Source organism: Erpetoichthys calabaricus, chromosome 7, assembly GCF_900747795.2.
Source record: "Erpetoichthys calabaricus chromosome 7, fErpCal1.3, whole genome shotgun sequence".
NCBI classification, from domain to species: Eukaryota; Metazoa; Chordata; class Cladistia; order Polypteriformes; family Polypteridae; genus Erpetoichthys; species Erpetoichthys calabaricus.
Genome location: NC_041400.2, coordinates 24,826,187 through 24,850,511, shown reverse-complemented (window position 1 = coordinate 24,850,511; position 24,325 = coordinate 24,826,187). Strand labels below are relative to the sequence as shown.

Here is a 24,325-nt window from a genome sequence, read left to right as displayed (position 1 = left end):
TCCTATTTTGTAGCTTTGATAATTTGGATTTTGATGATCTGTGCAAGCATTTAAAATGACATTAATACGAGTTTCAAGTAATCAAGTAATGGAGAACAACCTACAAGCTATATTATTGAAGCCTAGCTTTTCTTTCAAAAGGATATTTAGTAAAATATGTTTTTTGTGTATATTGTATAATATAAAATATATAAATTATAACCTACATCCCTTTATGAGCATGTCCTCTTTTATCATGACATGGTGTTAAAACCAGATAATACATCTTAAACCCTTTCACAACAATGTATTAACCCTTCAATAAAGACAAAATAAAAGTTAAATACTAAATTATATATTACATGATGTTATTTATATATTTAAAAAGTCATACCATATTCTAATATTGATTCCATTTTGCTTTTGTGAAACTTGAAGTCCCAGCAGACAGACGTGTGGCATAATGAATCCTTAAGATGCTTTCACCCCAAATAGAACCATAATTAAATATTGTCAGTCAGCTGATTCAAAATTTGAGGAATATTCTGACAAAATTTGCTTCATACCAAAGTGGCAAATAGTACAGTTGAATGGATATTATACTTAAGTTATATACTGTATGTATATTATAAAAATATTATGGAATTATGTAAAAATAAAAGGGGATTTAAAATGGTTCGTTTATATTTATTCAGTAGCACTGCACCATTTTAGTATAAAGACTTTTTTTTTGGCTACCTGATACTGGTGTGTGTGTTGCATATTCTGTGTGCAGATTGCAGTATTTTCTGCCTCCATTTCACTATTTCTATTAGATCAAATACAGAAAAAATTATTTTGCTAGATTTTAGCTTTTAATGATGTGGTATGAAAGGACATCAGTATACAATATATTGTGTCTTTTTTCAGTTAAGAATAGTGAGTTTTTATGCTTTACGCTAATGACAATTATTGATTTTAAATTTAAAAAGTGCTTTATTGTTCATTATTTTATTCTGTAATTAAACTTAAACTTTAACCGGTGTTTATTACTAAGTAATATCATACACACTGGGATGTTTGCATCAAAATGAAGAATGACACCTATTGATTTTGAGGAAAATGCACAAACTAAAAATAAGTCTTAAGATTCAAATTGAAGTTCTAGTATGCAAATACAGATATATATTTATATATTTTATTTTTATCCTTTTGAAAGAATAATTAAAATATATTTTGCATTCAGATAACATTTTTTATTCATTGTATTTATTTCATTAACAGAAATTTACAAAGGCATGTCTAGTTTTGGAAATTATTCTTTAATATTACAATATATGAAAATATTATACAACAGCGCTGTCAATTTAGTTTGTTTTTGAGTGACATTCTCAGATATTTTCAAGCTTTTGTTGGTTAGTGTTTAATAAAATTAGTTTTTTTAATTAGTTTTAGTGTATATGTGTAAATGCCTAAAATACAAGTCATATTATACTAAATAATTCAAAACATAGTTTTAACTAGTGATATTTTGTAGAGTAATTGTAAAATAAAAAGCTTGCATTAAATGGAGAGTTCAGGCAAAAAATAAGATCTACAGATAATAAATTGGAAAGATTATAAAATGCAAAAATTGGCAAAATTTGTAGTCGCACAGTCAGATTGTAGTACCATTTTATATTTTTAAGTTTAATTAAAACTTCAGTGTATTTTTGTTAAATAAAGCATTTGGCAGGTTGACAGCCCTGTGGTATGATATTCATTGTTAACTTTTCTGTGTCTGTTAGGTGCCCATGTTGTATAACATGGTGGAGATGCTCTTCTGCACGGATTATCAGAATTCATGTTACTGTGTTCTGTGTTTCATTAGAATGTTGTAATTGGTGAAACTTCAGTGTAACTTGAAGTGACAGTATTTCACATTTCAGTTTTCAACTTGTTCGGCTCTAATTTCTAAACTGTTAAAGATACAGAAGGGTTTAGGAATAATTATTTTCTAAAATCAATTCTATGCAAAATAGGGAAACAAATGTATGTTTGTTATACATTTTATATTTTTTAACTATAAATTGATATTTTATTAATTATTTATGAAAATGTGTTACAATATCATTCATTTGTTAAAATTATTTTCAGTTCTAATTAATCACTATTTTGATTAATACTAGTCTGAATGTCTTAATCTTGAAACAGGTAAACTTGAGCAACCTTATACAGTGCAGCTTGATGTTTATGGATTTTTAATGGTTGCAATTTACTATAATTTAATATATTCTTTAAAGAAATGAATGTAAGCAATAGTGAAAGGAAATAAATAAGAATTTGTTAATCTTCAAAAGTAAATGAACCACAAGATTAAATAGGTCTGTTAATAAAGTCAATACAAACTATTGTTGAAACAAATTGAGTGCCAAATAATCAAACCAAGATCAAGTTTGCGGGGTCCTTTTACTGTGTAAAATGAAGAAATCAAGTTAGTTTGGTCTTAACCATACAGATAATGAAATTAGACTTGCCTTGCCCAAAACAGATCTTAAATTGTTCTAAGCACTCATCAATGGATGATAAAACCATTCCAAAATGCTTAAGTTTCCTTTAGCTTTGATGAGACAAGTAATCTAAAAATAAAGAAAGATTAAATAACAGATTACTCCAAAATTATTACACCACATTATTCCAGTCTTCCTGTTGCTCCACGCCATCACACCACATTGAAGACCGAAATCGCGATCGCATCAAATGCAAAAAAAAGGGAGGCTAGGTGGGATTGAGAGAGAGCCTGACATTTACTTCCAGTGCCAAAAATACCAAAATGCTGGCATGCCTTTTTTTTGGTGTTCCTGCCCCCAACTCAAGCCCCAAACTCCAGTATACCATGCAACCCTATTGTAGGTTTAAAGATAATGTCTATTAAAATATCCTATTATACAGATGTGTAGCTTGCAATTGTTTCTACAATCGCACATTACTTGTTAATCGTCTCTTTTTAAGTATAAGTTAAACTGTTTTTTTTATGTTATATGTATGCTAGTATATTAGTTGTGAAAAAGAGTCCTAAAGATCCATATATTAGGCAGAAACCATTTCATCTTTCTCAGTTTCTCATCTTTTCTTAGTTTATCCATTTTGTGGAATCATCTAACTTAAAGTAAATGAAGACTGATAATGAAATGCTGTCATTTGTTCCTTAAATTTATAGACTAATGGTAGCTTTGGGAAGTTAATATTTTGGGTTTTCTACAGATTTTTCATTTTGTTTTATAAAAGTTTGAGTATTTGAAAATAATTCAAAGGAGGTCCCCTGCATGACTGTTCTCTTTTTCAAGCAGTAGTATATTTAAGCAGGAATACAGATAATTAGTAGAGATTTCAAGATTCATTAAATACAGTATGTAGTATTTCATGCACAAGCTTTCTAAAGTAATGTCAGGAATTTCCTTTTGCTTAAGGGGAATCCAGTTGTAAATTTAGAATTCTGAAGGAATGAAGAGTTCAGCAGATGAGCATAGTTACAATGTTAGTGTTTTATTTGTTTGTGGGCTTCAATTTCAGAGATAAACTATAAAAATACAGTTAAAAATGAGAAATGTACCCCTCTCCCTACTTTATTTGGATTTATTAAGAGTTTTTAGTGGTTCAGAAAGATTAGTGAATAGTTGTTAAGACTTTGGCCATTGTCTTGTGTACCGTAAAAAAAATCTAGGGACAGGGCAGTTAGTGTTGCTTTTATGACAGAATGGAAAAGATGCCTGTTCAGTTATGGCCTCAAGTTGAATAGACATTTATTTACTAAGAATGCCGGTGACAAATGCAATTCAAATCTTCTAAATGCAGAATAGAATTTCTAGAATGTGTGTTTAATTACAATCCCAAATCAGCCATACTTTCTGACCATAATGACCAGTTCACCTGGACTTGAAATTTACAGACATATGAACAAAAGTTCGGAAGAGAAATTCTAAGGTTAACAAAATGATGACTGCCATTCATGGTAATGAAGTGTGGCATCTTAGAAACCATTGATATAAAATTAAACTATTCCTTTTCTGAACTATTAACATCAAGACAATGGAGATGTACAGTACAAACACGGTATTAAACCGCATTACAGTATTAAGCTATTAAACGGAGTTATTGTAAACAAATTTTTGTGCTAACCCTTTAGAACATTACAAGTTTGTTGAGAACCGAACATTTAGCACAACAAAGCTTGTCATCTTATTCCCCCAATTGCTCCAAAATACATTGAGCTGAGTTATGAAAGTCCCAAAAGTCCTACCATCTATAGCACTACTTATTCCATGTGTTTATGGTTCTTTGTAGAGAAGAAAAATCACATAGTTGGGCATAATTTAAACTTAATAGGTTTCTGACCTTATCCCTGTTTTCATTACTGGATACTCTATGCATATTTAGCCTTGAAATACTAATAAAACAAGGCTCACCCCCCTCTTCTGTGACAGTTATTTAATGACATAGCTTGTTATTCTGCTGTATCATGTATTTACAAAACTGTAGTATTTCCACTTCTCAGTTGATGACTAGTTTGAGGTGACCAGAGCTTTTCTGTTCACTTGTCCTAGTGAGGGGTTGCAGTGACAACACATTAGGCAGGCCAGCCAGCCTAGCCATAGCACTTGTCTCCAGATACTTCCAGCTGGAAGATCTAACCCTCCATTGTACCCAAGGATAACTGCCTATGGGCTGTTCCTGTTACTCTTCCAGTGGGCTACATCCAGTCTGCATACCCAAACCAGTTATTTTGTTTTTTTCAATTTTATGAGAGGACAGTTCACTTCAGGGGTCCTGACATTATTATTGAGCAACTAAATAGCAGAATTAAATAATTTGCAGAGCTGAACAGCAGACACAATCATTTACTTAGCACTTAGATATACAGTAATTTGGAATTACTGTGGTGTTTTAGAGCCAGAACATATATCCCTTTGTGCATTAGTAATTCAGTTTTCATGTGTTCTGTTTTCTTTCAAATGTTATTTACAAAAGCATTTTTTAATTTAGTTTCAGTTCCCAAAATACATACCCTCCATATTTGTTTTGATTGTGTCACTTGCACATTTATTTCTGTAGTTAAGTTTAAAGTAAAAAAAAAAATGCTCATCAGCATTGACTGTGAATCTGTTTCCTGTATTTCCCTTATTCCTGCTGTACATTAAATATAAAGAAAAACAAAGCTTCAGTTAATTACTCTGTTTGACAGTATTAAACAATGCCAATTTTTACAAAGAGCTTTTTACAGAGGACTCATTCTGTCTACTACATAGACTATAAAAACTCAACATAATCAGACCGTATTAGAACTGTTGTTATTATTTTGGTAGGCAGTTTTATTCAAGATGAATAATAAATTAGAATATATATGATACAATAGAGTGCTTAACATAAAAGTAATAGTTATTATAAAAGCAAAAGTTCTACAAACAATGAGACCAGTGAGTCCATCAAGTGTTTTTGGTTAGCTAATAGTTGGCCCAGTACTCTTTTCTTATCTAGATACTCTTTAAAAGCAGTCTGATAAGTCCGTGTTTAAAAGCAGTGCTACTACTGATTTTTTTTTTTATTACTATTATTGTAAAAATATCAGTTTACCTTAGGTGGATTTTGAAATGTAATTTAAACAATGTATATTCAATCTAAAATGGCTTCAGTATACTATTTTAAATTTTTAGTTGTATATTTAAAAAATTTTCCCTCAGTAATTTTAAATAGTTGATTCAAAAAAACAACCACAGAAAGAACATTAAGTTGGAAAGTGCATTATTTCTGTTAAGGCCAAACGACACGTCATATACTTTAAAAATAATTTTTAAACTTAGAAGAATAAATTACAGCAGAAATGTTAGCTGGATAATATTAATAATACCATTAACTGGACACTACTAACATTTTATTTTAAGTGTCTTGCATTTTAAGGCGAAATTGAGAAGGTTATTGTTAGTGGGAGTTTAGCTTAGTTCAGGTGACAAAGCTTAAAATAGCTGACTGCAGGGGATCAGTGTTTCTTTTGTTATGAATTGTTAATGTCTACCTTGCTAGTTAGCTGGCAGATGCACACGACTTGTTTATTTACTTCTATTTTTTTATTTAAAGGACATGCTGATGCAGCTTGCCAAAGCAGTAGCCAATGCTGCAGCTGCCCTGGTGCTGAAAGCCAAAAATGTTGCCCAGAAGACCGAGGATTCAGCCCTACAGAATCGTGTGATAGCTGCTGCAACACAGTGTGCCCTCTCAACTTCTCAACTGGTGGCATGTACTCGGGTAGGTGGGGTGGCTATCCATAGCTAGCTTCTATTGTTTATCCAGGCTTCACATTACTCTAATTTTTTTGGATGTCAAGTCAGTTATAACATAGCCTGCACTTATCTAGTACTATATGTTAAAATACAAGGACAACAACGTTTGATAGAGGTGAACAGAAATGAAAAATAAAATCGGTATCTGGCCTTCCTGTAACAGAATTGATCCATTCAATTATTCAATTTTTTTGTACAGAAAGGGAGCATGAGCAGTAATACTGTGACCCATTTTAGGTGAAACTTTGAGTACTATAAAACTGTTTTTATTTAACATTGTGTAGAAACAAACCAAATTTGTTGGTGATTTTCATTGTTCACTTCTTTCAAGCTGGAACTACATATCATAGAACAACAATTATTGTTCATACAACTGATTATAAGGTTTATAAGCTATGTTGGCCCATTGTAATTTGTCTTTAACAAAGTTTAAAATTTTTATATTGGGCTATTAGGTGCTTATTTAGTATGAAAGTAAAATGAGATTTTAAAAGTTATAGTGTTAATTTCCTCTAGGATGATTTTAACTTTTTATAAGCATGTTCCACTGTGCAAGTGAACTGTAAATTGTTTTACACAGTATGTATTTCACAACCCTAAGGTAAATTTATAGTGTAACATGAAAAGAGAATACATTTCCGAGTACAATGGAATATCATTTCCAATAATGCAAAATAGAGTAGGTGCCTATTTATTAATGCAGTTTATGGCACAAAACTACAAAAAAGAAATTAATCTAATGTACAGTGTATATAGAAAAGAATCACCCCCTTCAAAATATTCTTTTTTTTTTTTTTTTGCTGTACATATATTTCATGATATTTTACCATAAATTTCCAAAACAACATTTATTATTATATTAATTAATCAATGTATAAACACCCTTTTTTCAGTTTACAATTTAGTATTTTGCAAGATACAACACAGAATCAATTATGTTTTTGTCTTTTTTCTCTCCTCAAGGTTGTTGCACCCACTATTAGTTCACCAGTGTGTCAGGAACAGCTTATCGAAGCAGGAAAACTGGTGGCCAAGTCTGTAGAAGGATGTGTTGAGGCATCACATTCAGCAACAAATGATGAACAGCTACTGAAGCAGGTGGGAGCAGCAGCGACAGGGGTAACCCAGGCCCTTAATGACTTGCTTCAGCACATAAAGCATTATGCCACAGGCCAGCCAATTGGACGGTATGATCAGGCAACTGACACCATCCTTAATGTCACAGAGAACATCTTCAGCTCAATGGGTGATGCAGGTAAAGGGTTGCCTTTCAATAATTATTATCATATATTGTCTAAACTTGAGCATGTCTGACATGTAGTTTTTCTTGTTCTGAATTTCATGCCATTTGGTTTGGTATATTCAGCTGTGCTTTTTTTAATTGGATGGTACTGTAGTAAACTTGGAAAGACCGCATGTACCACAAATGAATATTACATTATTGTATATGAATAAGATCAGATCTACTTGTATTAAATTATGCTTACAAATGGTTACATTTCGTAGGAGCATTCAACATGGCAGTCAAAGCACAGCTATGCACATCAGTGTGGACAGACAGCAAGTTCTGCACAAAGTTTAGATTGGTACCCCAGGCCTGAATTCTCACAGGCTTCCAGTGAGAAAATATTCCTGAAGCAGTGACAGAGGACTAGACATTCTTCTATAATCAGACAGATGGCTACAAGAGATAATATTTAAAAACTTTATTTTTCTAGGTGAAATGGTGAGGCAGGCTCGGATTCTGGCCCAGGCAACCTCAGATCTGGTTAATGCAATTAAAGCTGATGCTGAAGGCGAGTCAGATCTAGAAAACTCCCGCAAGCTGCTTTCAGCAGCCAAGTTACTTGCTGATGCAACTGCCAAAATGGTAGAAGCTGCTAAGGTAATTTATTTACAGATTTTCTTTTTAATGGAGAATATTTTAAATAAAAAATTTAATAAAAGAACAAATATTGGGAGTCTCTTAAAATGGTTAAGTCAATTTCTTGCTAAAATGTATGGCTGTGTCCAGCTGAATCACATAATTCTCTAAACATTTCATAACTGTAGCTGAAAAAATCATGCATAATTAATACATCTCACAAAATGGAAGCCGATAATATTGGGTAACTAGAAGGTATCTTCTTAAAGCAAATTATATTAGGGTAATTATAAAAAATTGTGTTAAGTTCTAAAGGGTAAAAGTACACACAGCGTTACTACAAAAGGTAAGTTAATTTAGCTCTTGTAATTCATTTTGACAATTTTGGTGTGCAAGATGCTGCACAAATATTATTGACAATGGTAAGTAAAATATGTCTTTTATTTTGGAAATGATTTATACTACTAGCGCAGTAATAATATCACTTTTATCTAGATATATCTGTCTCTAATGTAATCATGTCAAATTTAAAACCACTCCTTCCCAAACTGGTGAAAATTTAAAGGGCAGGCTGATCTAAAGTTTATTTTCTTTTAATGACCATGTGAATATAATAGTTATTTCCTTACATCTGCCACCCATGAATTGTTTGAATTACGTAACAGTTGGAGCTTGATTAACTGCTTTGCAAAAATAATTTAAAGAAAATAAGAATGTGTTTGGTATCTTTATTTTTTCCCACAAAACTCTTTAGGGTGCAGCTGCCAACCCAGACAGTGAAGAGCAGCAGCAGAAACTACGAGAGGCAGCTGAAGGCCTGCGCATGGCCACAAATGCAGCGGCACAGAATGCGATCAAAAAGAAACTAGTCCACAAATTAGAGGTAATATTAAAAAAGGGACTTGAAACACTTTTTTTAGAAGTTTTATTCTAACACTCTAGCAATTCTATCTATATATTGTATAATATAAAATGTGTTTAGTAACCTTAAATATTTATAGATAGAAATTGTACCTGAATCTTCTGCATTGAGCACCAGTGATTCTGTACTGTTTGCCAGAATGAAGAAGTGTGAAGGTAGCTGTGGGAGCACAGGGTGACTGGTGTCTTTTTCCTTTTTAAAGTAGGGAATGTTAAATATAAACAAAAATCACCTGGATTTTGGTAATATGTGCCAGTCTCTGCAGATTTTAACATTTTTTAGCCAAGATGATGCTGTGATAGGATATGGTGCAGCTAGTGAGTGTACCTGTAGAAGCTGGCAAGAAAAAGAAGCATATTAGTAAAAGTACCATTATCTTTGTGAAAGATGTTTTTCAGGAATATAAGATATCTGTCCATTAATTTATTTTTGTAACTGGCCTTGAGTGACAACTTGACCTAGTTTGACTTTTGCATGGCAGATGAACAAAGGTTTGAGATTCATACTGTATGAAGAATAGTTGGAAGTTAGCTCAGGTTTGGTAATATGGCTTTGAGTAACCAAAATGTAAATGCCACTCAGGAGGCCTCAGCCTCAGTCCTCAGCACAGTTGCTGCAGATTGTCAGGTTTAGAAGCAAATTTCTGCTGTTATTTAATTCTGTAACGTACATATTCTGCCTTACCTGATAACAAAAGTTAAATGTTTTGGGCACTAAAGCAAATTTAGTTCTCATTTAAAATATCAGAAAAACAAAAGATAAGTTAGTTCATGATGAGTGTACACAGTTCCAAATGGTGCACGTTAGCTGATTGGTTCACCTATTAATTGGCAGCTAGTTAAGAAAAAAAGCTCTGAAAGCATCTAATGGTGTTAAACATGTAAACCTAAAAACTGAGCAATAGTTAACTATTAATTAAGAAAAGGGGTTGAAAAAAATATCCAACCACTGCAGGATTCGGGACAGAAATCTCATACAGCATGAGGTGATTAACCAGGAATAAAATGACAAAAGTTAATAGTAATGCCTTTTATGTTTTGCAGTTTCATTTAGGATTGTGTAATTGATATTTTGTTTTTGTAGAATGCAGCAAAGCAGGCTGCCGCCTCAGCCACTCAGACAATTGCAGCAGCTCAGCATGCCGCCTCCTCCAATAAGAATCCTGCAGCTCAGCAGCAGCTTGTTCAAAGCTGCAAGGTAAGAACGTCTAGTGTTTCATTTCCTCTGTTTGGTTGACATGTTTACAGTAAAAGTTCAATAGCTCCTCCTTACCAGGAAATGGCCGGTAAAAAGCAAGTATGATATTTCAGTCAATACCAATAACTTCAACAGAGAAACTTGTTGTGACTTGAATTGTAAAATGGTGCAACTATGAGACAGAGGGACTTCTCTATTATTTTTCTTGACTGGTTTACTTGTAGTTATATGACAGCATTGCACTTTATGTGTATATGTGCATTTGTCATATGCATGTCTGTTTATACTCTGGAATGGTTTATACTAATGGATTTGATATGAGTATTTTTCAGGAAAAAAATCTTGTCCTTGATAAGTATAAAATTGTTTCTTTACATTTTTGTAGAGGTTTTGCTTAAGATTGTTGCAAACTGACAGTATAAATGAAAGTATATATATATATATATATATATATATATATATAAAAATAAAAAAAATATACACAGTACTGTGCAAAAGTTTTAGGCAGGTGTGAAAAAATGCTTTCAAAAATGGAAGTGTTAATCATTTATTTTCATCAATCAACAAAATGCAGTGAATGAACAAAAGAGAAATCTAAATCAAATCAATATTTGGTGTGACCACCCTTTGCCTTCAAAACAGCATCAATTCTTCTAGGTACACTTGCACACAGTTTTTGAAGGAACTTGGCTGGTAGGTTGTTCCAAACATCTTGGAGAACTAACCACAGATCTTCTGTGGATGTAGGCTTCCTCACATCCTTCTGTCTCTTCATGTAATCCCAGACACACTCGATGATGTTGAGATCAGGACTCTGTGGGGGCCATACCATCACTTCCAGGACTTCTTGTTCTTCTTTACGCTGAAGATAGTTCTTAATGACTTTGGCTGTATGTTTGGGGTCGTTGTCCTGCTGCAGAATAAACTTGGGGCCAATCATACGCTTCCCTGATGGTATTGCACGATGGATAAGTATCTGCCTGTATTTCTCAGCATTGAGAACACCATTAATCCTGACGAAATCTCCAACTCCATTTGCAGAAATGCAGCCCCAAACGTTCAAGGAACCTCCACTATGCTTCACTGTTGCCTGCAGACACTCATTATCGTACCGCTCTCCAGCCCTTCGACGAACAAACTGCCTGCTGCTACAGCCAAATATTTCAAATTTTGACTCATCAGTCCAGAGCACCTGCTGCCATTTTTCTACACCCCAGTTCCTATGTTTTCGTGCATACTTGAGTAGCTTGGCCTTGTTTCCACATCGAAGATATGGCTTTTTGGCTGCAACTCTTCCATGAAGACCACTTCTGGCCAGACTTCTCCGGACAGTAGATGGGTGTACCTGGGTCCCACTGGTTTCTGCCAGTTCTGAGCTAATGGCACTGCTGGACATCTTCCAATGTCGAAGGGTAATAAGCTTGATGTGTCTTTCATCTGCTGCACTAAGTTTCCTTGGCTGACCACTGCGTCTACGATCCTCAACGTTGCCCGTTTCTTTGTGCTTCTTCAAAAGAGGTTGAACAGCACATCTTGAAACCCCAGTCTGCTTTGAAATCTTTGTCTGGGAGAGACCTTGCTGATGCAGTACCTTGTGTCTTGTTGCTGTGCTCAATCTTGCCATGACATGAAACTGTCTTCCACAACCTCACCTTGGTAGCAGAGTTTGGCTGTTCCTCACCCAGTTTTAAGCCTCCTACACAGCTGTCTCTGTTTCAGTTAATGACTATGTTTCAACCTACATGTGACATTGATGATCATTAGCACCTGTTTGGTATAATTGGTTGATCAAACACCTGACTAGAATCCTACAAAATCCCTGACTTTGTGCAAGTGTACCTATAAGAATTGATGCTGGTTTGAAGGCAAAATTTAGTAACACCAAATATTGATTTGATTTAGGTTTTTCTTTTGTTTGCTCACTTTGCATTTTGTAAATTGATAACAATAAACAATCATTATTTATATTTCTGAAAGCATTCTTTGTTTACAGCATTTTTTCACACCTGCCTAAAACTTTTGCACAGTACTGTATATATATATATATATATACACACACACACACACATATATATATGTATATATATATGTGTGTGTGTGTATGTGTGTATATATATATATATATATATATATATATATATATATATATATATATATATATATATATATATATATAGCGCTACCTGGTAGGTAACCACCCATACAATCAGATTGTGACACAGACTTCAAATGCCGTGATATATATATATATATATATAGTCACGAAAACGACACAAATTCATCAAGAACGTTTGGGGCAGCCACTCGTATAATTGGTTTCCTGGCTGCAAAGTTTCAAATAAATGGTAGCACTGATGTGCACAAAATGGAGTCCAAAACAGAACTGAGGGAATAGGGAAAAGATGGAGGCTTTTAAAGGTCAGGGTAGGAAGTGACGTCAAAGGGGCCGGGATCAGAAAGGTCTTCAGCCATAGGCTTGAGCCCGAACGTGACATCAAGGGGGCTGGAGCTGGCAAGGCCTTCCTCTATAGGTCCAGACCCCGGAGGTGACGTCAACAGAGTCAGGTGGAACTTCCTGTGAATGGTCTGCAGGAAAGCGAGATAAACAATCGGTGCACTCTGCCACATCCCAGTCAGATTCAAAATTGCCCTCACTCAAGCCCTTTAGCTGCCTCCCATGCGCACGTGTGTGACAGTATTGTGGTATAGTGGGTCCGCGGCTTCAAAAAATAAAAGTGCCAAGTTTTAAATCCATAGAGTTGTGGAACTCTCCATGGGCGCGATTGCATGACCGTGGTGAGTTAATGAAGTAGTTGGAGTGAGTCGCACCTGCACGTGTGGGTGCGATCATTCTCAATTGCCTTATTGGCTTCCTGTGGCGTGTGATGAAGGCGGTGCGCCCACGAAGACATGAGTGTATATATACGGGTTGGCACAAGGAAAGGGGGAAGAAAATCAAAGAAAAGAAGGAAAGAGGTTAAAAGTTGTGAAAAGGCAGTCTTAGCAGGTGGATCTGGCCACCTGGAAGGAGGAGACCGCACGAGCTGGGGCCCCGTGAAGGAGTGTTAGCTGTGGTGCTATAGGGGCTAGTTCACCGCACTGAACATCCAGGTGAAGTGTGGCGAGCAACGCAAGAGCACTCCCTAGGCTTCCGAGGTGCGACTACATGAGCACGAAGGGAGGAGAGACGACCTCGGACGGTCTGGCCGTGATGCCTGGTGGCAGCCAAGACGGAGGTCAACCGAAAGGAGCTCGTGGCTGCTGAGTCTCCACCGGCTACTCGAGCAATGGGTGAGCTGGAGAGCATAAGAAGGAGGTGAACAGAGATCAGAACAAGTTAGACTGCATTTTAACCTTGGATTTTAATGGATTTATTTTTTGATTATTTTTTTATCCCCAATTTCCATTTGATTTTATGGATTTGTATATATACTTTTTTTTTTTTTTTTTTTTTTTTGGTGTAACACTGCACTATTGGAACTTTTGTTGGTTTTACTTGTGTTTTGACTTTGCTTTTTAATAAAGGCACTTTTTCCACCATCCTCTGGCATCATCAGTGAATTGTCCTCATGTCAGCTCATCTCGGTCATAACTATCAACGGTATTGGTTCAGCAGACTCCCATGTGGGAAGACGGAGTCTGTAGGGGACCGGCATAGTCACAAGTATAATATAAAATTAAATAAATAAATCTTCCACAGGTGGTTGCAGATCAGATTCCAATGCTGGTTCAGGGAGTTCGGGGGAAGTCAATCTCAGCCTGACAGCCCCAGCGCTCAGTTAGCTCTCATTGGTGCCAGCCAGAACTTCCTTCAGGTGAGCAATTTACTAATCAATAATCCATTTATAAATGTCAGTAACTTATGTATCTTACATCTGGGTAAGATGTTCCATAGGAAGAAATTGAAAAGACTATGGGACATTATGCAATGTTCTGCTTTGGAATTTTTGAGTCACTTTTAGAAAAACATTTAAATTTCAGTATAATCACAGACACAAGCCTTATGTATTAATAGTTGATCTTTGGTATGAGCCATAGTAACATTAGGCTAAGTATCAGAGTTCCATACGTTTGTTCAGGGACTATACAGTAAACATTTGTAATTTTGAAATGTACTTTGAATTTCCCTCCAGCTTACTATTCGAAAAACTCTTGAATAAAATCATCCCATATATTAAAAGCATGAATCTTCTTAAAGTGAAAATGATGTATTTTTTCCTACTCCTAATTGTATAGTCCAAGTTGGTATGCCCAATTAGCAAATTCTTATTCCTGCTGTATATGCATATAAATGTGTTTTCTATTAAATAAAAAAACAGATATTTTTCAGTACATTTTTATAATAGACATTTTTCTTTTAAATAAAATATACTAAGTCATTTCTTTGTTTATATAAAAAAATACAAGACCCCAAATGTATTGTAATGTGGTTTTCATACATTTTTCCTAAAATGTACTTATAATTATAAATCTTAAATTTCTGGTAAACAGAGCAGTTTTAATTATACTTTAATTATGCTTATATGTCTTCAGAACAATTCATTCATACACACAACTTTTAGAATAATGGGTTAAATTAATTTTTTAAAGAGATTTTTGAGATTGGTCTGATACACTCCAAGTTGGTTAAGGCAGCTTTTGTTTTTACTTGTACCATTTAACTTTAACCATTTCACTGCACATTGTACTGTGTGTATAATTTGTATGTGTCAAATAAGATTTAACTTGGACATGATTTGAACTATTAGGCATGTGGAAATTAATACATTTTTTTTGGCTGGCTTAGATGATTAATAACACCAGACTAATATATATTTTTGTCATTCTCCTAAGGAGACACTGCAAGTTAATTCTGTGGATTACCAATATTTTTTAATGTCTGCATTTTAGCTCTGGATTAAGTACTCACTATTGTATTAACCCATTTTTCTGTTCTTTTTAATTTTTTTCAATCACTTCAGCCAGGTGCAAAGATGGTTACTGCTGCAAAGGCCACAGTTCCTACAATCAGTGACCAAGCCTCAGCTATGCAGCTTAGTCAGTGCGCTAAGAACTTGACTGCTGCTCTTGCTGAACTCCGAACTGCAGCCTTGAAGGTCAGAAATACTCTACTCATTATCTTGATAAAATGAGCACATTTTTATTATAACATACTGTGTTTTACTGATAATTCTATACATCAAGATTAAGTTTTTTTTATTATAGAATTAGTATTTAATGTCTTTGTTATGTATAATCTTCTGTCTGGTGTTTGAAAAGAACTTGCTGAACCTGTGGTCCAGGTTTGTTAGAAGGGTTTGTAGGTGGATTCAACCCCCTGATTAAGAACTTCCTTAACATATTTTCTGTTAGTGGAAGAGCAGTATGAATTTAATGTCCAACACCAAGTTAATCTCCAAGTGGAAGTCAGTCTGAACGTGACACTTCTTTTTTTTTTTTCTTCATGTTATCATTTCTCAATGATTCACAGGCTCAAGAGGCTTGCGGACCATTAGAAATTGACAATGCACTCAATGTAGTCCGAAACTTGGAAAAGGACATGCAGGAAGCCAAAGCATCAGCTGCTGAAGGAAAACTGAAGCCACTTCCAGGAGAAACAGTAAGGCATCTCAGTAGCCCTAGATATTATTTGTATATTTTGAAGTTGTGGTTCATATGTAAAATATCATCTATGTTATAATAGGTTCAGTAAAAATTAAATTGTACTCTGTGTTTTCCATGTTTCATCTTGTAAGTTATTCATTTTTCCCTTCCTTTTGAGGTTTTGAAGTATAGTAGACTATAAAAGGTATATTCCTTGGTAACCAATAATGAGCTAGAAGCAACCTAGGTTTTGCGTTATTTAGGCAAAGAATTTGCACCCTGTTCAGGTCTTCACATTTAGAAAATAAATGAATAATTATTTTAAGGACATGCTTATTTAAATACTGTACAGGTTTTAGTGGTGACAATTCTTCAGAAAATGAGCTGACACCATTGTTTGTAGTGACTATAGGCTCACATGGAGTATTAGTTAGAAAACTGCCTGCCTGAATTGTAACAGTTTGTTTAGTGTTACTGCTGTGTACACTCTTATACTTCTGTATCCAGCTGAAGGATGGTAGAAATGGTATTACTGGCGAGCATAATATGGATATGGGATCTAGAGTGTGACATTCATTTTGGTAAGAAAAAAGCCATAAAGTTTGATACTAACTCTAGACAGATGCCTATAATTTTACTGACTATAATTTTTATATATTTTGAGGAACAGACATACACAAATTTATATTTAAATTATTTAATATTGTGTTTTTTATATTTTCTTGAACTAATAATAGACTATTGCTTTTATTTACTGATTTTAAATATAAAGTAATTGCCAGTTTTGCTTTTGCCTAGTTGGAGAAGTGTTCCCAGGACTTAGGAAACAGTACCAAGGCTGTGACCACTGCTATTTGCTCAGTTGCTGAGTGAAGTAACCCAAGGAAAATGAGAATTACACAGGTATCAAAGTGTATATCAAATTAATGTCAGGCTTTGAATAGACATAGCTGAGACATAGTATTTAAAGAATGACTAGAGGCTGTTTTGAATATCAGTAATACTGCGAGTCATACAAGTTCTACTATAGTTTGGTGTAAGGCTTATTTAGTAGCTACCATCTGAAGTAAAATGTTTGTTTACTGTAGCTTAGGATGCTAACATGCAGTTACAGTTCAAAGTTATATTTTATGTATTCCTTTTATTGTATGTTTTATTTATCCTTGAGCCACTGTAGCTTCTGCTTTTCATACTTAAAGATATATATATTATACACACAAATAATCTATACTGCAAGTGTACATTCTTTTTTGTTGCACGTATTTTAAAGTTTCAAATATTTTCCTCAATGTTTTGCTTAAAAACGTAAAGCCATATAAATGTTTTTTTTTTTTTTTTTTTTTTACAAAGAAATAATAGTGGAAAAATCAAAAGAAATAAGTTCAGGGTCTGAAGATGTCAGTCATTAGACATTTTTTTATTTGAATTCTGGAATTTAATGTACACTGTTTATACTTGTAATGTACATGTATCAATTAGGTCAGTTAGTTCCCCTTGGAAAGGATTTCTCATTTACTTTAAATATAAAATATTAACATTTGTTTTAATGATCTTTATGTGAAATGGGGTTATAGCAATCATTAGCATTTCCTTTATAAACATGCACAACTGAGTGACACAGTTCACTTCCATTTTCAGTTACCTATGACTGAAGAGGGATACATTAATAAATGAAACAACAATTCTTGTACTATATACTTCACATTTACTTTTTCCACAATTCTGCTGCAGTTAACAAGTTTAAACGGCTTTGACACACACACTCAACCTTTTTAATTCAAAGCAAACATATCCTGGAATTTATTCCTTCCTTTTTCTAATCAGTCCTTTCGTCTGTTTGTTTTTAAAGTTTTAGTAGTTTGTTGTCAGAGGTGTTCACCTTATTGTTGGGTTACAACAAATTTGACAGCTTTGAATTTGTTGGTTCAGAGATGCACTGCAGCCACTGTAAACTTTTACAGTTTTGATTTATTAATATTCAGTGATCTCTTGCATTACTTTGACAGGTATGCGGCTAGAGATCTAGCCCAGGCACTTCGGTCACTTAGTATGGCATCCCGTGGTGTTGCTGCCTGTACCATCTGAACCACCAAGGCCTGTGGTGCTGAGTGCTAGATTGTGCAACTGATGTAATGGACAAATCAGCCATCTCATAGAAGAGACCAAAAGAGCGGTGGCAAAACCTGGAGTACCCAGACAGCCAGCAGCGATTGTCGGCACGACGAGTGGAGTATTCTGGAACCTGTAACTTGCTCAGATAAGTGTATTTCACTCAGAATAAGATCTCTTTTTCTGACTTAGTGGCTTAAGGAGCGTCTGGCATTGGAAGGGGGGAAACTTTATGAAAGCTGTTATGAGGAATGCTTGTGTAATTTGCTTGTGAGAGTAAAATGTGGCCAATGTAAAGCAGATCATGAATGCAAAACTCGGAGAAACAGAGATGAGAATGATCAGTGTGGAGAATGTGGAGTATATACAGAGAGGAAGATAACGAATGCAGTGTTAAGAGAAAGACAATATGGATGGCGAGAGGTGGTGTGCTGAGGAAAGGCATACTAAGGTTGTGTATGAGCATAGTGATAGAAAACAGTAGAGGGTGAATGAGGTGAAGAGGGGAGCAAGATGGGAGTTGGAGGGTAGGCTTCAAAAAAATATGGTGGAAGGAGAGATGGGGGGGGGCAATAGAAGACAATAGATGAATTGGGCTCACACTAAAGATGTGTAACTAGCCAACCTGGGTAAACCCAGAAGATGGCTGTTTAATCAATAATCACGATTAAAAAGTCCTAGTAAGTAACGGGTGAAGTGAATCACAAACACTTAACTCCCTGTGATAATTATGACAAAAAATTATCATGACTCGTTTAACATACTTCATATTATTACTCACTCTAATAAAACTCTTAATTTTATGTTCAGACATTCTTGGCAAAGAATTTTTCACATTGATAAATTATGACTAATAGTCTTGTGTGCTCTCTCTCTTTATCTTGTCTCTTATCTTTATCTCTTTGAAGTAATGTACCTTTTGCACGCACAGTAGTCTGACTATTGCATATGCCATCAGTTTGGTATTGATTGTGACTGTGCAAGTTCTGTAGTGGATTGGCATAAAACATGTGGATGGATGTATCACATCTGTCAATTATTGTAAAACCACTTAAAGTATGTATTCAACAATTCTAATGATAGCAGTATATTAGTAATTTGCAAATAATACAATTATTTGTTCAGTGCCAGCAGTCTGTTAAACTTTTTTGATGCATCCCTTCCTCAGAAGTACAGAAATTATAAAACAAGGAAAGACAAATTACTGTACATCAAAAACACTGAGACGGTTCTGTAGGTATTTATGTATGTGACTATGCTGTACCGAATATAAATAAATGCATATATTATATGTCTAATGCCATTACTTTAAAGATTAAATAGGTATTTCCTAAACCAGTTGTGATTGTGCTGTCCCAATTTGGAGTCACCCCAAAGCAATAGTCAGTTATTTCATTTGCTATTGTAATGTCTCTCTGTCTCTCACAAATTACCCTGTCACCTTGTCATATATGTACAGTATGTCACCATTTTAACAGTGACCATTGGTTTAACTAAGTCATCTTTATTTTTAAGGTTGCAAAGGCAGTGTCTCAAGCTTTGAACAGATGTGTCAGTTGCCTACCTGGGCAGAGAGGGATGTCGACAATGCCATTAGGACAGTAGGAGAAAGCCAGCAAGAGACTGCTTGCAGATTCAGTAAGTTAAAACAATAGTGTAAGTTTTTTTTTTGTCATTGCTAAACTTTAAAAATATTGCATGTCTTTTTAATCTGGCTCTTCACCCATCATACAATGTTGATGTGTTTTTGTACAAAATTTTGTTTGACTAACACAAAGTCAGATATTATAGGATTCTGGTACAAAGTCTATGCTAGACTGAATGTGTGAAAATATTTTAAAAGTGCAAATTAAAGCTAAAAGTGTTAATTAAATCTTAAAACCTATAGTATTACAATTCCGTAGACTATGTTAAATAATAAAAATGAAATACAGTGTGGTAAAAATAGCTTAATTTGAGATTTCATCCCCACAGTTCCCTCCGAGTACCAAGAGTTTCCAAGAAGCCCAGGGCAACCTAAATCGGGCAGCTGCTGGACTGAACCAGTCAGCCAATGAACTGGTACAGGCCTCCCGAGGCACAACACAAGACCTCACTCAAGCATCTGGGAAGTTTGGCAAAGATTTCAATGAATTTCTACAAGCTGGAGTGGAGATGGCAGGACAATCTCAGGTAGGGATTTAATGGCCATTTTCATTACATACTTTTTATCTACAGCAGTTAATGCACAAGCATTCATTTTTATTGACAGCTAATGGACATGTTGCATTTGTGGAAGTTTTTGATATTGTAAATTCTTTTACTTTTTTAGATTTAATTTTACAACTAAAATAAACAGTGGGCAGAACACCTGTTGTGTTCCTGATTCTTTAGGGTATATGTAAAATACAATATTTTTCCTGTGCATTTTTGTAGTTATGTTTGTGTTTAATTAAAGAATGTTGTATTTTTACATTTATGCTTTAACACTGTTAATTTTGATATAAAACACTTTTTCAATTTAAATAGCATATTCTTACATAACTTCTTAAAAAGCAATTAAAGCACATGTATATCAGAGTTTGCAATAATACCACATCTTTTTCTGGTAGAGATCCTAAAGTACAGCATGATAGATAGATAAAAAAAAAACTTATTTAATCAGCAAGTACACCTTAATACATGCAGTATGTTAATAAACTGTTTGCACCCAGTTTAAAAATCTGTGATAGTAGAGATTGCATTAGAGGTTGCAGTATATAGTATTTAAATTTAAAATTCTTTGAGGGAAAAAAAACATGTATGTATAAAGTACAGTAGGTAAACCAGGTGCAGTGTTGTTATGTATGCTGTGTGGTATATGCATGCAGTTTGAAGTATACATAATGTTAATATTTTGGATGATTAGATTAGCACTTAGTTTACATTGACCTTAATATTCCTTACATTAGTGCTGCTCAGTATTTAAGAAATACTTATTAACATTTTTGGAAGATTTATATCATATTTTAAGCATAGCAACCTTTTAACTTGTGTTTCAAGATTAGGGCTATCCTTATACCGAAATTTCAATTCAAAAACTAAGGAAAGTGTTGAAAATCGAATACCATTTTTGATAAGTAATTCAGTATATATTGAAACTAAATAAAAATAATTATTTAAATGCAATACTGGTGAGAGCTCGGACACTGCTGATATTGTCGTCTTATTAACATTTGTGGGTGGGTGGAAATGGGTTAGCAACTTGAGCCGTGGTGAACTGAAATTGCAGCAAAAGCACCGTAATATAGGCCATAGAATCAGTACCATGAAAGATGAGTGTTGAAGTAATTTTAAAATGTTAAAATTGATGCTTATCAATATTTCAGTACTTTTAACAACTCTACTCAACACTGTGTTAAACTATGCCATCAGTGGAACTTTGGACAGTGTTTTATTTTTATTTTTCCACCATAATTATAATTAAAGACTTATTTTGAACAGGCTGTTACATTGTTTTGTGAAATTATTTCAGTACTTTCAATTTCAGGTAAGCATGATCTATTGAAAAGTTTAATGTAAATGTTAAGTGACTTTCTCAGGAAATTAAAAAACATATATGTTGTTATAAAAATCTAGATGTAAATTTTATGCATTTTATGGTTGTTAAGTTCATGGTTTCTTTGGTGCTAATACTTTCAGTTGTTCTTTATCTGATCATCCTTTTTCAGAAACCACTTCTACAAACAATGTTGCAGAAACCCACTTGAAAATGACCACATAGAAAATAATTCAAGCTAAAATACTTTTATATGCTTGGATATGTACAAGTTAAATATGTAAATACAGCAAAGGATTATATATTTGCACAACCATTTAAAGCATAAATCAGTGACATACCAATTATTGATTATATCTGCTGCGCATTCCAGGCAGAAAAAATCTTTTGAAGTGTAACACTACTGCGTGATTTTATAGCAGTTGTATACTCTGCAATATTATGAATTCATGAATAATAATTTTTTTCCCATGTTCTCCCACAGTCAAAGGAAGACCAGACGCAGGTGATTACAAACCTCAAGACAATATCTATGTCTTCCAGTAAGCTTCTACTTGCAGCTAAAGCACTGTCTGCAGACCCAGCTGCTCCAAACCTTAAGAACCAACTTGCAGCTGCAGCACGGTAAGAGCAAGAAAATTGTCCTTATGTGAAATCTCAGTTCTCTGTGGAAAGGAGAACCAGACTGTTTTTGGCTTTTATCATTTAACACTATAAACTCCTTTGTCACTACAGAGCTGTTACCGACAGTATCAATCAACTGATCACAATGTGTACCCAGCAGGCTCCAGGACAAAAAGAATGTGACAATGCGCTCCGAGAACTTGAGGTACAGACTTGATTGAGTTTTGTTTTTTTCACATATGAAACACCCACATAGATAATTTAAAGTCACAAAAGTAATATATTGTCCTGTTAGGGAGAAAAACAAAGTTTGAAGCTATTACAATTAATAGCACCACTGTGGATTAAAATCAGCCAAGAGGAGAGCCATCACAGAATACAGTGTTAATATCTGTACAGTACCTGTGGTCATCTTAAAACAATTATGTATCCTAGAATCAAAGTCCAGCCCATGTTTGACACTTCCATTACATTGCTGAATCCTAGCACCTTGTTGCTTCATCTCACCTGCTTTGGACAAGGGCAGTGACTAAACCTTTTTCATTATTATTTACTAAAGATGTGACACTACTGTAATGCCAATATAAGTGGTTTGAATATTTATATATATCTCTTAATCAGAAGTGAAAATGAATATAAAGCTGTATTTTATATATTATAAAGTTGTAATAACACTGTAAGGTATCCATGCACCTTAACAAATCTTCTCCATTCTTATTTTTCTGCCTTTTGAATTAACACGATGCTCAGATGGACAAGAAAGAAAAGTGCTATTTTGTCCTTTCAACAACGCATTATTAAAACTGGTTAATGCTATAGTTCTGTAATGTATTCTGATGGCAATATAGAGTTCTGTGTGCAGATATTTAAGGAAACTTAATTTAATGATAAGTTTAAGCTTTCAGAAAGTGAATAATAACAAGCAAACTAATAACCTTTTTTATATAGCAACTTTCTATAATGAATGTCATCTCAAAGCATTTGAAAATGAAAAATACATAGTGCAATTGTCTACTTCAGTGTTTTACAGTTGGAGAACAGCCAAGTTAACTGGCTTGCTGAAGGTCACACAGTGGCTCAAAAGTGGAGGGTCGAATGCACGACATTTGTTTTTTTGTGTCATTTCAACAGTGTCCTCGTAGCAACAGAAAATCAGAAAAAAAAAACCAGAAAATTGGGCATTTTCAATTAAATTAAATTAAGCTTTGAAGCAAGTAAGATTGTTAGGTTTATTCCACTGAGCATTAAAATGTCACAAGCGTAGTAAATTGTACAAGTGTTACTTTTTTTCCCCAGTTGTATAAATGTATCACTGTAGTGGACATCAAATTTACATACAGTATTTTTTAAAATAGATTTTTAATGAATACTTAGATCTTTTATCTTACTGGAAAAACATAATTAAATTTTCTGGTACCTTGTCTAAGATAGATAGTGGTTGGAGATGTCTGAATAAAGAAGGAATCTGGTGTTTTATTTATTTTTTGTTCATATTCTGAGGTCACTAGCTAAATGTGGCACTGATTAGATTTAATGTATGTCTATTTTTACTATTTTCTATTCTATTTTATTTCTTTTTAGAAGACTTTAAAATATAATTTGTAATGCAGCATTTGGTAAATTCTACTCATGAACTGCAGTGTTAATCTATACATTGTTTTTTAACAGACTGTTCGAGGTATGCTAGAAAATCCTACAGAAGCAGTGAATGACTTGTCTTATTTTGATTGCATCGATAGTGTGATGGACAATTCTAAGGTAAGAAATGTTAAATGTTCATAATTAAGGTGTGCAGTATGTTCTGACAGCAACTGTTCAACTTTTGTATATTTTACAAAATTAGTTATGATCCATGAAATTGTCAAATGTGATTTTTGTTTCTTTAGGTTCTTGGTGAAGCAATGGCTGGTATTTCTCATAATGCCAAAAATAGCAATCTTCCAGAATTTGGAGATTCTGTCAGCTCAGCCTCAAAAGCTCTTTGTGGGCTTACTGAAGCTGCTTCTCAGGTACTGTGACTTTGAAAATGTCGCTTATTGTTTGTAGAATTTACACAAGCACCAGAATTTAGTAAAACTATAAAAAAAAGTATATAATTTTGAGGTATAATAGGTTACTGAGGCTACTTAAATTGAACCTTATTATATTTAAAATTAAGTGTAAAGTGTTACTTGTGATCCAAAGAAAGGACCATGACAAGAAAATCCTTAATTAAAAGCATATGTGTATAGCTCCTT

The 24,325-nt window shown here is 34.1% G+C and overlaps 1 protein-coding gene across 1 annotated transcript in view; it reads left to right on the top strand.

Moving 5' to 3' along the window:
• The window catches only part of tln1 (talin 1), a 173,882-nt gene that overhangs the window by 107,637 nt on the left and 41,920 nt on the right, over positions 1-24,325 (top strand). The window contains 23 exon segments of the mRNA XM_051930058.1: positions 6,070-6,237; positions 7,236-7,527; positions 7,991-8,157; positions 8,891-9,019; positions 10,142-10,255; positions 13,956-13,997; positions 13,999-14,070; positions 15,217-15,351; positions 15,726-15,854; positions 16,637-16,693; positions 16,695-16,724; positions 16,726-16,751; positions 17,845-17,920; positions 17,923-17,977; positions 17,980-18,050; positions 19,463-19,519; positions 19,522-19,557; positions 19,559-19,585; positions 19,922-20,119; positions 21,949-22,088; positions 22,200-22,293; positions 23,757-23,846; positions 23,975-24,097. Of these exon segments, the coding sequence (XP_051786018.1) occupies positions 6,070-6,237; positions 7,236-7,527; positions 7,991-8,157; positions 8,891-9,019; positions 10,142-10,255; positions 13,956-13,997; positions 13,999-14,070; positions 15,217-15,351; positions 15,726-15,854; positions 16,637-16,693; positions 16,695-16,724; positions 16,726-16,751; positions 17,845-17,920; positions 17,923-17,977; positions 17,980-18,050; positions 19,463-19,519; positions 19,522-19,557; positions 19,559-19,585; positions 19,922-20,119; positions 21,949-22,088; positions 22,200-22,293; positions 23,757-23,846; positions 23,975-24,097 (2,328 nt within the window).